Source organism: Lonchura striata, chromosome 1 (genome assembly GCF_046129695.1).
Source record: "Lonchura striata isolate bLonStr1 chromosome 1, bLonStr1.mat, whole genome shotgun sequence".
NCBI classification, from domain to species: Eukaryota; Metazoa; Chordata; class Aves; order Passeriformes; family Estrildidae; genus Lonchura; species Lonchura striata.
In genome coordinates, this window is record NC_134603.1 from 133427063 (window position 1) to 133441766 (window position 14704).

A 14704-nucleotide genomic window follows, 5' to 3' on the forward strand; every position below is an offset into this window, starting at 1 on the left:
TTACACTTCTCGCTGTAAAAGGGGATTTGGGTCCACTTTTTCCCAGTTACACCAGCGTATGAGGTGGTTCAGGAGCTGGGTCATAATCATCCTTGGGGTCCAGAAGAGCATGTGCTAGAGGGTAGGGTACCAGCTGGGAGAACTGGGAACTAGGTCATATGCTTTCCCCCCCGTGGAGACAGAGTTGATTGGTATTTGTTTTGTGATTTATTTTTCCCTGCAGTGAATTTCAGTATTTGCAGGAATTGGCTCCATACAAAATATTCCCCTGCATCAGAAAACAGGGCGCCAGTGCGACCTACTCCTCTGCACAGCCTGCCCTCCTCGCCCCTCTGCCCCGTGCATCTCCAGCAGCAATTCTGTCGGGGCAAGACTTTGCTGTGACTGGGGGTTCTTCCGCAACGAAGTTTTTTGATACTTCCCGAAAGCATTCACGGGCGCTTACTTCCTGCCGGAACTCTGTGCTGACTGTGAATGGAAAGTAGCAAATAATTAAAAAAAAAAAAAAAAGAAAAAATAAAAATAAGGGGAATAAAGAAGGAAAGGAGAAAAAAAATCACAGAAGAATTCGAGTTTTTCTGGAGGGGGAAAAAAAAATTTAAAATAGTTATTTCCCATGATGAGGGCGGGGATGGGGGAAACCGAAACCCCGGCAGGGTTATTTCCCAGCGCCTCGCACGCGGAGCTCTAGGAATGAGTCAGGGCTCTCAGTGCTGCCGCAGCCGGCTGAGCCCGCGCCCGTGCAGCGCCGAGCGCGGCGGGGCCGGGCCGGGCCGGGCCGGGCCCCGCGGGACCCCCTGGGGCGCTCGCCCCGGGCCATGCCTGGCCGCGGCGCTCGCGGCGACCCTTGCGGTATGCGGCTGCCTTTGGCAGGGGCACATGAAGGATTTCATTGAGTGTGAAGACAGAGAGCAGAGACAGAAAGCAGAAGGAGGCGGCTGCAGCCTTTGTAGTCGGGGAGGAATGCGGAAATGTTGAAGCACTATGTCAAACTTTTTTGAAACGGGGTCAAGTCACATTCAGCCAGCGTGGGAAAGCAAGGGAAAAAAAAAGTTGAGGAGAGGGAAAAAAAAAAAAAAAAAAAAAGGCAGCAAGCTGCTGCTGCTCCCAGGCAGAACAGAGGCCGGGGGAGCGAGCGAGGAGCGGCAGCGCAGCGCCGGGGCAGCGGCGGCGCCGAGGGCCGGTGCCCGAGCCCCGCACCGCAGGCTGCGGCCGGCGGGGCTGCGATCGTGGCGCTGCAGCTCCCCGGGGGCCGCCGGCCGCGATTTTTATTTCGCGTTTTCCTTTTCCCCGGGCAGGGTGGGGGCGGGAGGAGCGGGCTGGGGGACGAGTGCGAGCTCCTTCTGCGCCAAGGTGCAGCCCGGCGGCGGCGGCGGCAGGAGGATGCGAGCCGAGGGCGGCCGAGCCGCGGATCAGCTACCTGTGTGGCCCGGGCGGCCGCTGCCGGGACCTGCCGGAGACATCGCCATGTGAAGGGGCAGACCCCGGGCCGGCTCTCCACCCCGCCTCGCTCAATGGGAGGTTTGTGTTAGAGAGGACTCACCCCCTCCCTCCCCCCCCCTCCACCCCCCGGGGCTGAGGATTATTTGGGGAACTGGTGGCGGTGCAGGCGGCCGTGGCGCACACCAGGTAACGCGGGGCGCCCATGTGCTCCGCGCACCCGGCCCCGCGGCGTGGCCCACACGCCGTCCCCTCCCCTCCCGGCCCGGGAGCCCACACCGCTCGCCCCCCCTCCCCGCGGGCGGCACCGCGGACGCGTCCCTTCGGCGGCCGGGCCGGGGCAGCGCGCCCCGCGGTGCCGCCGCGACCGCCTCGGGGTCGGTGCGGGGACGCGGAGGGGCCCGCGGGGGAAGGGGAGCCCTCAGGGGGAGCCGCCGGGGGGGTCCCCTCTGCGTCCTGCCGAGCAGCGGAGCCGGGCCCCCCTCCCCGCCCCGTCCGCTGAGAGGAAGAGCGGGGACGCGGCTCCCCGCGTGTCCCCCGCCGCCACCCCCCGCCGCCTGCGGGGCGCCCGCGGAGGGGAGCTCGGCGGCGCGGCGGGGGCAGCGGCGGCCGGGTGCCCCGCCGTGCCCGGGGAGGGCGAGCACGGGTAAGTTTCCACGCGGCCGCGCCGGGGCAGAGGCCCGCCGGCCCCGCCGCCACGCACGCGCGGCGCCGCTGCCCGCCGCTCGGGGGCGCCCTGCCCGCGGCGCGGGGCGGGAGGGGGCGCGGGCGGCCGCGGCGGGAGTCGGGGCGGGCAGGGACCCCGCACAGCGGGCTCGGGCAGGGACCCCGCACAGCGGGCTCGGGCGGGGACCCCGCACAGCGGGCTCGGGCACGGACCCCGCACACCGGGCTCGGGCAGGGGTACCCCGGCACAGCGGGCTCAGGAAGGGGTACCCCCGGCACAGCGGGCTCGGGCAGGGACCCCACCCCGCACAGCGGGCTCGGGCAGGGGTACCCCGCACACCGGGCTCGGGCAGGGGTACCCCCGGCACAGCGGGCTCGGGCAGGGACCCCGGCACACCGGACTCGGGTAGGGACCCCGCACAGCGGGCTCGGGCAGGGGTACCCCGGCACAGCGGGCTCGGGCAGGGACCCCGCACACCGGGCTCGGGCAGGGGTACCCCGCACACCGGGCTCGGGCAGGGACCCCGGCACACCGGACTCGGGTAGGGTCCCTCCGCACACCGGGCTCCAGGTGGCCCCCACGGCGGCCCGCGCTCTGTGTCGCCCAGTGATGCTGCAGGCGGGGGACGCAGGGTTGCCCGGTGGCTGGGGCGATGCGGTGGCAGCTGTGCTGGGAACTGAAGCTGGCGAGGCAGGCAGCCGCCTCCGGCTGCAGCCGGGGAGAAGGATTGAGCAGTGGGCACAGGTTTACTTCAGATTGTTGCTTTTCATCTCCAGCTAAGGTGTAGGATCAGCGTGTGCAGAATAGCCCTCGCACTTTGTGCTTGAATTACACTTAAGGGATCCCCGACTCTCCTATCTGGGACCTCATTGATCCTAGCGCGGTAAAAATGTGGTCTAGGAGAGGGCTACAGTCCTGGAGGTCACTGTATCGGTGTGTGAAAAAGGGTCAGGGGGAAGGCAGGAATTGATGTGGAGCTTTGTGAGGCGAGAGGGTTTGCCCACTCCTGCAGAAAGTGGATGAAACTGGATGCAAAAGTGCTTCTGCTCTCTAGCCTCATGCACTCTGCAGCAGAGCATGCTGTTCCTGAAGACATCTTTGACCACGCTTCCAGTGACACATGCAGCGGTATCCACAGCCAACACTCTTGCTTGTTAGTAAATTTGCTAAAGTGCATATTCCTGAATCTACTTCAGCACACAATGCTTCATAATGTATTATTGTCATCTAAATATGCATGTATTTTGCCTCTCCACAGGCACTGTTTCTTGTGATATGTTCATGGTCTGTTCACGAAGGGCTTAGCACAGGAGGAAGCAGACCAAGGCACAAACCTCCAAATGCTATTATTTACTAGCTAGTAACAGTAATATAGTAAAATACACATACAGGACTCCACTACATTAAATGAAGAAAAGTTTGAGTCCTGAAATCCTGGCATAAGTTCTTGGACATACACTTCCTCTCACACATGCCTAGTTAGCTCTGCCATCCCTGTCACCCATGTGTCACGGGATCATCATCTTTATCCCATTCTCAGTGAAACCCTTCAGGATGCTGTTGCTCTGTAGCTGAATGCCTACCTAACCTTCTGCACAGGCCATGATAACTTTGTAGTGTATCAGGCACTCTGGGACGTTGATACATATGTCACCCTCATGGTTCGCATCTTCCTTTCCACCATGATTTTGCTTTGCATGTCTGTATTAGCTTAATTTTAGCAGGTTTTGAACAATGCAAAGTCATGAAGTAAACTAAACTAAACTCAATTTTCTTGCTTGGTTTGTCCCCCAGATTTGTTTGGCTTTACACAGGCAATGCTCCCAAAGACTGTATGATAATTCCTGGTGGCCAAGAGAGGAGGCACATTTTGGCCAGTACGGAAAAGGAACAAGAAGAGGAGGGCAAGAGCTTCCTACTGCTTCTCTGGCACAGGTACCAAGTGTGCAGCCTGTCTGCATCCCAGCAAAGTACTGGTTGTCGGGAAGTAAGTGAGACTGAGAGCCACCTCGAGGCACTTGGAAAGGAGGAAGAGGACTGGTGCCAGCATGGATAAGGACAGCACAAACGTGGCTGACCAGCGGTATGAATGTGTGGCTGAGATTGGGGAAGGAGCCTATGGGAAGGTGTTCAAAGCACGAGACTTGAAGAACGGAGGTCGCTTTGTTGCGCTGAAGCGGGTACGGATGCAGACCAGCGAGGAGGGGATGCCACTGTCCACTATCCGAGAGGTGGCAGTTTTGAGGCACCTGGAGACATTCGAACACCCCAACGTGGTCAGGTGAGGAAGTGGGACCACTGTCCTGATCAGTGAGGTGCTGGGTTTAGTGCATGAATTGGGTGAGCAAGAGTTTGGGGGCATAAATGGAATGGACATTAGTTTGGGTTTGTGGCTGAAGTGAGCACTAAACTGTGTGCATGAAATGTGGTTTGAGGTTTCAACAGGCCATGGTGCTGCCTGCCAGACCTCACCTCATCCCTGTGCATTGCCTCCCACACACACAAACACCCATCTCCAGAGGCATAGGTGTGTGATTTAAGTGTTGGAATGGATGGGCAAGGAGCCATATATATACTATTTCCTCAGGCATGAGAGAAAATTAAAAAAAACCCAACCTCTCCCTGGTTTTGTCTAACCTGTTAGTACTGCCAGCTGCAGCTGATTTTTACCAGCTCTGTTCATTATAGAAATCGCAAGAATGAGAGCAGTAGTGGAATATTCATTCTGCCTTTTTAGGTGCTTTTATAGAGAGCTAGAGATTATGGTGTTAAAGAGAAGCAACATCTTCAGATTTCAAGCTTTTTAAGCAGCCTTAGGGTTGAGTACTGTTTGGTAGTAATTTTCACCATGAGATGCTGATTCTGCTACCCAGAGGGCAAAATTACAGGTGTCAGACCTTGCTCACAAAATGGTGGCAGTGGCCCTAGGATATCCTTTCTGTTGTGTCAGTAGCATAAATCCTGGATAAATGGCCTATGCTCTCAATGATAATGCTAGCCCTACTGTAACATCTTACATTTTTCTGTAGATAGAAACCTTCAGCAGCCTGTGAGCATCTTTTATTAAAATGAGATGAACTTCAAGAAGTAAGTTTCACTTTGCAGATACCCACATTGAAATTGGTCAGCATCTTGCTGGTGGTGCTATTAGCAAGAGTATTTCCATTCTTTGTGTTACTTACGAGCATATTACACAGCAAAAGGAAAACTTTTTTGTACTTCACTAACGCCAAGACTCTTTCAATCTTAGAGAAATAGATACTCTGAACTCATGGGCGAATTTCAAAATGCCTTGCACATGTAATCATCCTTTTTTGTAGGGTCTGAGATCAGGGGGCGTTTATTAGGTGCAAGAGGAAAGATGAGACAGAGAATAATATTTAAATTACAAATGTCAATTGCTAGAGGTGAATTCACTTGTTCATTTCAAGGCAGTGTAATGTTACAGTCTCCATTATGTCAAAACTGAATAGGCAAAGTGTATGTATTCTGAAGTATTGATCATGGAGTGCATGTCATTGGTCTCACTTTAGTGACCAACGGGACACATACAGGCTGTAGCTCACACTTCCATTGCCCATCAGGCAAATCCACAATTGAGTTAATAAGCATTATCTTGGCTGGCACCTAGTAAAGCCAGAGGCTTAATCAGTATACTTCAAAACTGGGCATCCTATGTTTGATCACTGAATCAAGTGACTTGGTTTAGAGCAGCACACACAAAGATTGTCCTTGGCAGTAGAAGTAATTGGGAGTTGTCAAAATCTTTGAAATGCAGGCAATTAATTTATGGGAGAAAATGATGATGTAGTTTTCCAGGTTTAGGCATTTATATATTTGAAAGCTAAATCTTGTTTGGGAATAATTGGACATAATACTTAAGAATTTTTCTACCATTGACATCTTTCCGTATGATGTAAAATATCTTTTTAAGAGCTTTCTAATCTTAAATGCAGCTAAGATTGATTGAAAATAATGATTTCAGCTAAATGATTGAAATAGAGTTCTTGTTTTCCAAAGAGCTATTTGATGAACTGACTACACAACTGCAGGCTTCTTTTGTTTGATCTAAGTGCAATTGAATCTCAACAGAGCATTGCATAAATACACTGAAGTTTCAAATATTTTTACAAGCTTGAATGAAAACTAATTCTCTGCAAAGCAGTAATTATTTCAACCAGCAATATGAGAGTGTAATTTTAATATAAAAATCTGTGAAAATGTGTTCCAGGTCCTCATAGTGGTGTTGTGAAGCTGTACCTTTTGCCATAAGCAGCGTTTCAGATACAGGGGGCTGGTTGGTAATGTATCAGGGTGCCTGGGACATTGGCTGCACACCTTTTTCCACAAAAAGGCAGAAGATAAGCAATTTCAAACATTATCTCTTCTAAAATGTGAGGAATGCTATTCAAAAGCTCACGTTCTTTGTCCATATTTTTAACCTGTAAGGCAGATGGGAAGCCCTCTGGAGAGACCAGAATCATATCCTTCAATTGGAAAAATTATTTGAAAACATTTAAATGGCCCAGTTCTCTTACAAAATATGATAGAATAGTTTGAAAATTTATTGAAATTAAATATCTATTTTTGTATTATGCAAATACACTCAGAAAGGAAATACTATTAAAGAAGTTCTGCAATTTTAAGCAGCTGATCTAACTGAATTTACTTGAATATATTGTGCTCAAAATATTTTAATTGTTTGGGCATGCATTCTGGAATGCCCAGGCTAGTAAATAAAAACAATTCCAAATTCACTGTCTGCATACTGGATTAAAATGTACATCGTTTTCATAGCACTGCAATAGCAGCACAAATCTTTAAAACCAAATATTTTTAGGTGTTTTCTGACTATTACAAGCAACTACCCTGAGACAACTATGCTGGAACTGCAAATACTGTGTTGTGTCTATTACCTCTGAACAGTGGCATGTGTGATCCATGAGTTGCTCAATGCAAACCAGCAGCCATTCAGTGAGTCAAGATTTAGACAGACTTTGTACACATGAGCTGCACAGGCCCTGTGCTCTGCTGTGGTACTCTGGCATCAGCTGACAGCAGAGATCACAGGCCACATGAACTTAGGCTGAGTGTCATTTTCAACTCAAATGGTAGCTCCAGAGAGTGCAGTAAGGATATCAGCAGCCCAGGGCTTCTCTGTTGCCATGAAGTGGTGCTAAATGTGAAGAACAGTTTGGTAAGGAAGGACCCAGTAGGCGTAGGTAGAGCTCCATGGCTTTGCTGGTCATAGAACCAGGATTCAGGACTAGCAGTGCTACTCCAGCCCAGGTTTGTCTTAACAATTGTAGAATCACTTCCTCTGAGAAACAGTTAGAGCCAAAACTGGTTTCCAGTGCTTGGCACTAGGATTGGAAGAGAATTTTCTCCATAAGCGAGAGATATTTAAATAGTACAGAATAATTTCAAACAAAATATTTATCATATTTTTCCATGCTACTGCTTGCTGATTATGACAGCTTTGTTTTGTGTGACTTTGTTTCAAGTAATTTCCATATTTGTACAATGAAGAGATGCATTTTTTGCAGCACAGTTGCTTTTGCAAAGATTGATAATGTAATTAGATAAGACTTCACTGCAGAATAAAGCAACACAGGGTGCAAGAAAAGCATCAAAGGGAAATACAATCTTCATCAGAACAGTGATGGTAATGAAAATCTCTGTACTATAATGGAAATAAGGAGGACTGATCTAAAATTTTTTAAGACTTTTAAGAATGGTGTATAGAAAGGCATGGGGAAAAGGCAGTTAAAATAATTGCTATGTGCTTAAAATCCTTTCCTGTTCACCTTTACCCTTTTTACAGAGTTCCTCTCTGCCAGGATACCTTTCTCTATTCTCTTTATTTTCACAAAACAAAGTTGAAAATAGAATCTTCAAGAGTAAAGCTTACTGTAAATTAATCTGAAAATAGCTATTTTGTAGGCTTGAAAAAAATCCCTTGTAGCTGGTAAGGGTGATCAAGATGCTCCTCTAGCTCACCTTTCAGATGTAATGCTTTAGTAAAACTTTAATATATACAGTAGGTAAATCTAGCAAAAGTTGGTCCAGCAGTTATATAGCTTAGTGCTGCTTTAGTTGGGAAAAATGAAATATATGTAGATAAAGAGCAGACTTTGCCAGGAATATATGACATATTAGATTCAGGAAATTCCTCTGTGTAAAACCTTGCTGCAAGATATCTGTAAAAATTCTTCTTGTGATTATAATGCTAAATTCAGTTGTATCTTGTATTCATTTTGCCTCTGTCCTGCTGGTAATCAGCTGAATAATTTCACCCGTATCTTAATCATCATCAAACTATGAATTTGCACTCTGGGAAGGTGATATGCAAGACAGACTACTGTAGTTCTTGGCATACTTGTTTTCTACATATTTGTATTTATACTTAACAGTTTTAATAGCATTAAACCTTAAGCAAATTGAACAAAAATGCAAAGCTGTATATTTTGCTTCGTATCTCATAACTTTTCTCTTATAAATACAACTTCTTCAGTATTTTCATGGTTTAATAACTATTCAATTTTTAAATAGCTGAAATTATATTGAATATGAGCTATAAAAATATAATCTAGTCTGGATTGTTACTTCAAAGGTAAGTGTCAGAGATCTTGCCATTCAAAGGGATCATAACCATGTAAGAATTAAAGGTCTTGATTCTCTCTTTCCTGTTACTTTGCAGAGTATGTGCCCCAGCTGATTGACTTAGGTTCAACAGAATGATCCACCTAGCTGGAAGTCTGAATCTATTCCTCATTCTTTTTTGTATACAAATCAGTGGGGGGAAACACAGTAATGATGACTACTTGCACAATTATGCCATGTTCAAGTTTTTATGTTATTTTATATTCATTGAGGTATAAATGGCGCTGTAAACTGCTCTCTGTAGTACAGCAGTCCTGTCATGCTGCTTTTTCCTTGCTTTTGCAGTCCAGTGGTCCATGCTGTTGTCTCTTGGTTTGCACGTGAGTGCTTGGTGGAGCCCCTCAGCTGATCGCCTTGGCAAGGCTGCCTGAGGCTGGGGGGAGAGGCTGGGGCACACGTCACTCTCCATCCCTGCGTGTGCTGACATAAAGACCAACACTTGCCTGACCTTACTCAGAGGTCCCAGAAGTGTATAAATGGCTTGGGGCTTAAAATTTCCTTGTACTTAAAAGGTATTTTCATGTGTTTTGAAGTTCCCTGTCTGACCAGGTAGAGCATTCAGAACATAGCAATAGCAGATCATTAATATCTAGCAAGACAATTTGAACATGTATTTGTTTTGCTTTTTTCTGTTTTTTAAACTGAAATTATGGGCAAACATACAGAGGGAAAAATTTTCAAAGGCAGTAGCTAATTTTATTTCTCTTTGTAATTATTGGTGATGCTGATGTTGGCTTCTGGTTTTATTACTGTGCTGTTAGTAAGCTGAAAGGATGATCTTCTCAAAATCATTAAGATGTTCCATCCTGTCAAGTGAAACATTTCTATTTTGGGAGTAGTTTGTCTCTAGTGAATTCTGCTTCCTTCCTTCTTTTTTCTGCCAAGCTAATGTTAAACTTCTAGTCTGTGAGGTCATTCTTGCACATCAGCAGTGTGCTGCATTGTGTGATACAATTTATTTTTGTGTAACATCACTCAATATGACATCTGGCAAGCCCCTAGAGACAAAAAATTGGTGATCTTTGCATTGCTAGTTAGAAAGATTGTCTTGTACACAGAAAGAGTAAAATAAGATGCAGGGATGGAGTGAAGCAGAAGAAACTGAACTTGAAACTTGCCAAGTATTTGTGTGGCAGATGAATCTCAGCTGAAGTAGAAATGGTGGGTGAGTAATGGGAAGGAAAAACTGAATGAGCTTCAGAGTCAGTTTTAGTCTCACACAAACAGGATCATCTTCAAGGCAGATGTGACAACGGGAAATGCCTTGGCAAGGGAAAGGAATTTCCAGGCTGGAGAGCAGTTTTGGTCAGAAGGCAAGGGAGATCATCCCTGTACTGACTGGCCACTGTGAGGGACACTGCAAAGGTCTTGGGGACGAAGGGACTGGAAATATCGGTTTCTCTGATGGCTGGAGGGCAAAGGGAAATTTTGTGGTTGCCACTGAACAGGGCACATAGGACTTGGAGAAATTTGTTGTCAGAAGACATTGGACAGAGAGTGGACATGAATGCTGGCCTGACATCATCTGCTTGCAGCCTTATGAATGAACATGTACAGGGAAGAGAAGGATATTCTTGCCAGTCATATTAATTGTTTGTTAGTTATGCATGCAACGATTTAGTTTTAATACATGATCTGGCACAAACTGGACAAGAGCATGTCAGGAAGGAAGGGTTGAGTATGGTATGGACTTCATTAGGAAGCCTTAGGAAATTCAGTTTCTTCATCAGCCATAGGAAATTCAGTTTCTGGAATGAGTACAAGACCATTTAAAAAAAAGTATTTTATCTCATTCTAAATCTATGTTTTTTACAAAAAAACGTTTTCAGTCTTTGTATGAGTAAATGTTAGTCATTTTAGTGCTCCCTTCCTTCTTTAAATCTGTGGATGGTTATGTCTGTCCTGTTCTTGAAGAGATTTAGCTTTGCTGGGTCCTGCATGGAAGAGGAAACCAGCTTCTTCCACCACAACCATTGCTGATGGCAGTCTCTGACTTCCAGGGAATGGAGGGGGTCCAGAATTCAAAACTGAGCCTTGAGAAGGTTTAGATGCCAGGAGAGAGGGTAGTCCACACTTTCAGACAAGGGCTAGGGTAGATTAATTGGGACTTTCCAGTTTGCTTCATGGTACTCACTTCTAGCTGAAGTGTGAAACAGAGCAGGGAGAAGAAAAGTTGCTTGCTGTCCCAGGATTTAAAAGGGAGCAGACTGGACCTGGAGTCTGTGACTTAGCAAAGCACTGACTAAGTCACTCAGGTGTGCTTGGTGGGATTTAAGCTATTGTTTGAAGCTTAGCACAGGTCTGAATGCATTATCAAATGGAAATAGCTATAATACTAAGAATGTACTGAATTTTCAAACATCTTTCTGGATAGAGTTCAGGGACAATATACATCAGAATATGAATCACCGATACTGATTCTTATTAATGTGTTAGATTAAAGCCTCATTTCTAAAGAATATTTCTATTAGAAGTTAAAATTAATCATGCAGAATAACTAATATAACTATCCTGACAGAGTAGTAGCATGAATTTGACATGAGTGATTATTTGTCATTGTAATAATTCTTAGGTGGTGTAATTTAGTTCTGAAGTTTTAATATTATTCTGTGAAGTTTTCTAACAGTAAATAAAATAATGCTTGAAGTTCATTCCAAACTTATATATATATCTAGAGGGTTTAGTTTGCTTGGTATGAAATCTAGTTATTTTCTATTGCTAAACAAGTTAATTCTTAATGATCTAACAAATTATCAGAAGGTAAGTGTTCCCATATACCTATATAAATAGGCTTTTATTTTAAAAGAGAGAAGATTTCTCCACTTACACCTGTTCTTCATATCTTCTTATATTCTTCTAATTACGCAGGCATCATTATTTAACAGGTATACCTTTAAAGAATTTGGAATTAATAAATAAACTTCTTCAGAATTTTCCAAGTAGTGTTTTTTCCCATCATGTCATTTGACATTTGCCATTGGGGAAACTGCTGTGTGGAAAGTTTTTGATGAGATGATCATCAAAGAATGGAAATGTGACTGTTGATTTCCAAACTCTTTTCAAAATACAACATTGCATCTGCATCCAAATTATTGTATTGATTTTTATATTTATTTATTTACCCTTTACCTTTGAAAATTAGATCCCATCGTTAGAAAAAAAAAGAGGAAGTAGCCTGCTAAATAATCTCTTTAAAATCAGACCTTAAGTTTCTAACAACACAGTTGTGTTTTCTTTAGGCAGAATAAAAAATGCTTTATATGAGTAGTAAGAAGCTCTTTCATGTGATGCTTTAGATGTCTTTTTAGGGTTTCAGAAGAAGATGGGTTTATATTCTCTGAAGTATCTCACATAATTTTTAGGGTGAGGTCAATGTTTCTCACACCTAAATACAGGGTGTACCAATTTGCTGGTATTGGTAGAGTTGCCCTTGGGTGGGTTTCCCATAACATACCTAGCAAACAACCTATGAGCTTAGCAGAAAGTTCTGTACTGTTTTAAAAGGGTTCATACCAACACTAACTCCTTATTACTCTCAATTATCATTAACAGGTGACTGATCTTCTTTTAATAAAAGAAAATAAAAATCTAACTCAGACATGAATTCATCTTTACAGGAATTTTACTTATTTAATGATTGAAAACTCAGTTCTAGTGTAGATGAGTCATACTGAGTTTAAATGAAACCTATTGAGTTTAGACTTTTGAAACATTATCAAAATATGTTAACATTCTGCACTGACTAGAAACAGAGAAATGAAGTGAGAAATAGAATGGAAAAGCCTGTGTGATTTTTTTTCTTTTATTTGAAACTTTGGCTAGTCTTTTAATATCTATTTGAAGTGTGGTCAGTGTGATAAATTGCTGTTTAACAATGCCAGAGAACTCCCTTTTCCCTGAAATCAATTAATTATAAACTGAAAATTTCAGTACTTTGTTCACTGTTTCTTAAGTTAGCATATTTCTGGGAGCTTTCTGTGATCGTAATTCCTAGCTGCACTAGTGCTTTTGTTTCTCTTCATCTGTGGAGCCAGGCCTCTACTGTAAGGATAGAATTCTATCACTTTTTTTTTCCACATTTGATGTGGTATTTTGCATACAGCTGCAGAGTAGACAGTTACCTTTGAAAAGAACATTTGGCTGGTTTAATTTGATTAGAGCAAACCACCTCAATCATTACTGAACTAAGACCGTTTTCACTTTAACTTGGCTGTAGGAGTTGGGAATATACTGACTGTGCTTAGATGTTTGGGGGAGGACTCGTTTGGGTACACAGCTACTGCTGAAGTGAAACAACCTTAGAGGACCTTGCATACTCTGCTCTTTCCCAATAAAAAGAGAGGGCTGTGAAGCCATTGAATGTCACGTTTAACTTTCCCTCATTGTGACAAGGAATTGAATTCCTTTTCTACAAAAAATGTTGGAAATATTTAATGCACAGAAATACAGAATCATACATTTTTTAAAAACACCATGATACTAAAAACATACATAGTATATGAAGTCTTACATTTACAACATATTTAAAACAAGCCTAGCAACAGTATTTTGAATAAAGTTGTAATAAAATCCAACATATAAATAGAAATATGGTGGGATTTTCATGCATACATTATATCCAAGTTAAAACTGAATCCTTTCTTGTAAGTCTCAGTAAAATTCCCACTTTTTTTTGGTGGAATTTTGATTTTCTATCCCTTCCCTCATATTGGGGTGGTCTTTTATGTTGCATATTAAAGATCAAATTAGATAATTAATATTCACAGTGCTATGTATTCTGTATGATTTTTGCTTTTCAATTTCCCTCACTGATGGTTACATAATTTACCTAGAAAATCTCTCGTGGCTATCTAGAATATAAATATGTCTCATAATAAATGACAGCTCTTCAATAAATTGTAGTCAGCTGGTGTTCTCTAGAAAATACAGTTCTGATCTTTAAGTGCCCTGACTTTGTGATAGTCTATCATCATAGAATATTTTAACTAGAGGATTACAGCTGAAGGAAGAGTTTCTGCTTTTTATTGCATTATGTTCTGAAAAGCAATATGCATCTTTGTCATCAGCCTCACACTTACTGCTAAGGGCAGAATTGCATACACATCTTCTAGCTAATCCAAGAATCAAATTGCAGATTTAGGGCTTGAGTTTCCACTGGAGAATTGAAAGAGCTGCACTGATTCAAACAGCTTTAGTTCAAGTCATGAAATCCTAATGTTAGGATTATCAGAAAAGCATTAGCACAGGCAGACTCTGCAGAGGTGTCCTATCAAGCTTGCATGTTTGAGACTTCACCATTTAGAGTTTTGATGCTCCAGCTATTGAGCTCACCAAACTGGGATATAACAATTCATTAGGTTTTTCACTGAAGTAGATTTAGTATTTCTGCTGACCCATTTCACTCCTAATTACGCTCCCTTTTTATGCCACAAATATTCCCCTCTAACTCAGTATGTATCCTCTGAAATACTCAATGTCTGCTTCTGTGTTGTCACCTAGGCATCTTGTACAACATTATCTCTCAAACTCCAGGTTGCATCACAGATACAGTGATTTCAGTGCAGTGTACATCTCCTTTCTTCAAGGGCAAATGATTCTAGTGGAAATGCTTCTAGAGCTACAGTTAGAGACTTTGCTGTAAAGTATTGAAGTTTATATCTAATGTTACTCACTAACACAGCTTATTACTGGTTTCCAGGTTCTTTCAGGACAGTGAAAGTCAATGACCTGTATTCCTTCTCTGTGCTAGGAAGTAGATTATAAAGTGAATCTCATTTTGCCGACTTCACCTATCAGCATACTTTGTGAACTTTATGACATAGAGATTAGGCAACATCTGCACTTTAATTAGTGTGTTGTTTATCCTTAGATAACCTTCTAGATTGTTAATGGAGATAGGCCTGCCCACTGATCTTTGTGGTTTCCTCGCAGACA

The 14704-nt window shown here is 44.1% G+C and overlaps 1 protein-coding gene across 4 annotated transcripts in view; it reads left to right on the forward strand.

Moving 5' to 3' along the window:
• Nucleotides 1–1302: 1302 nt before the first annotated feature.
• CDK6 (cyclin dependent kinase 6) overlaps nt 1303–14704 on the forward strand; it is a 128162-nt gene continuing 114760 nt past the window's right edge. Inside the window, exons 1-3 of one of the 4 annotated variants that reach the window (XM_021551739.2) lie at nt 1303–1521; nt 3162–3260; nt 3902–4388. In XM_021551739.2, the coding sequence (XP_021407414.1) occupies nt 4156–4388 (233 nt within the window). In that variant the 5' untranslated portion in view covers nt 1303–1521; nt 3162–3260; nt 3902–4155. Of the gene's footprint in view, nt 1522–1595; nt 1630–2020; nt 2087–3161; nt 3261–3901; nt 4389–14704 lie in introns of those variants that run through there. The other 3 variants (XM_021551737.2, XM_021551738.2, XM_021551736.2) reach the window with 3 other exon arrangements.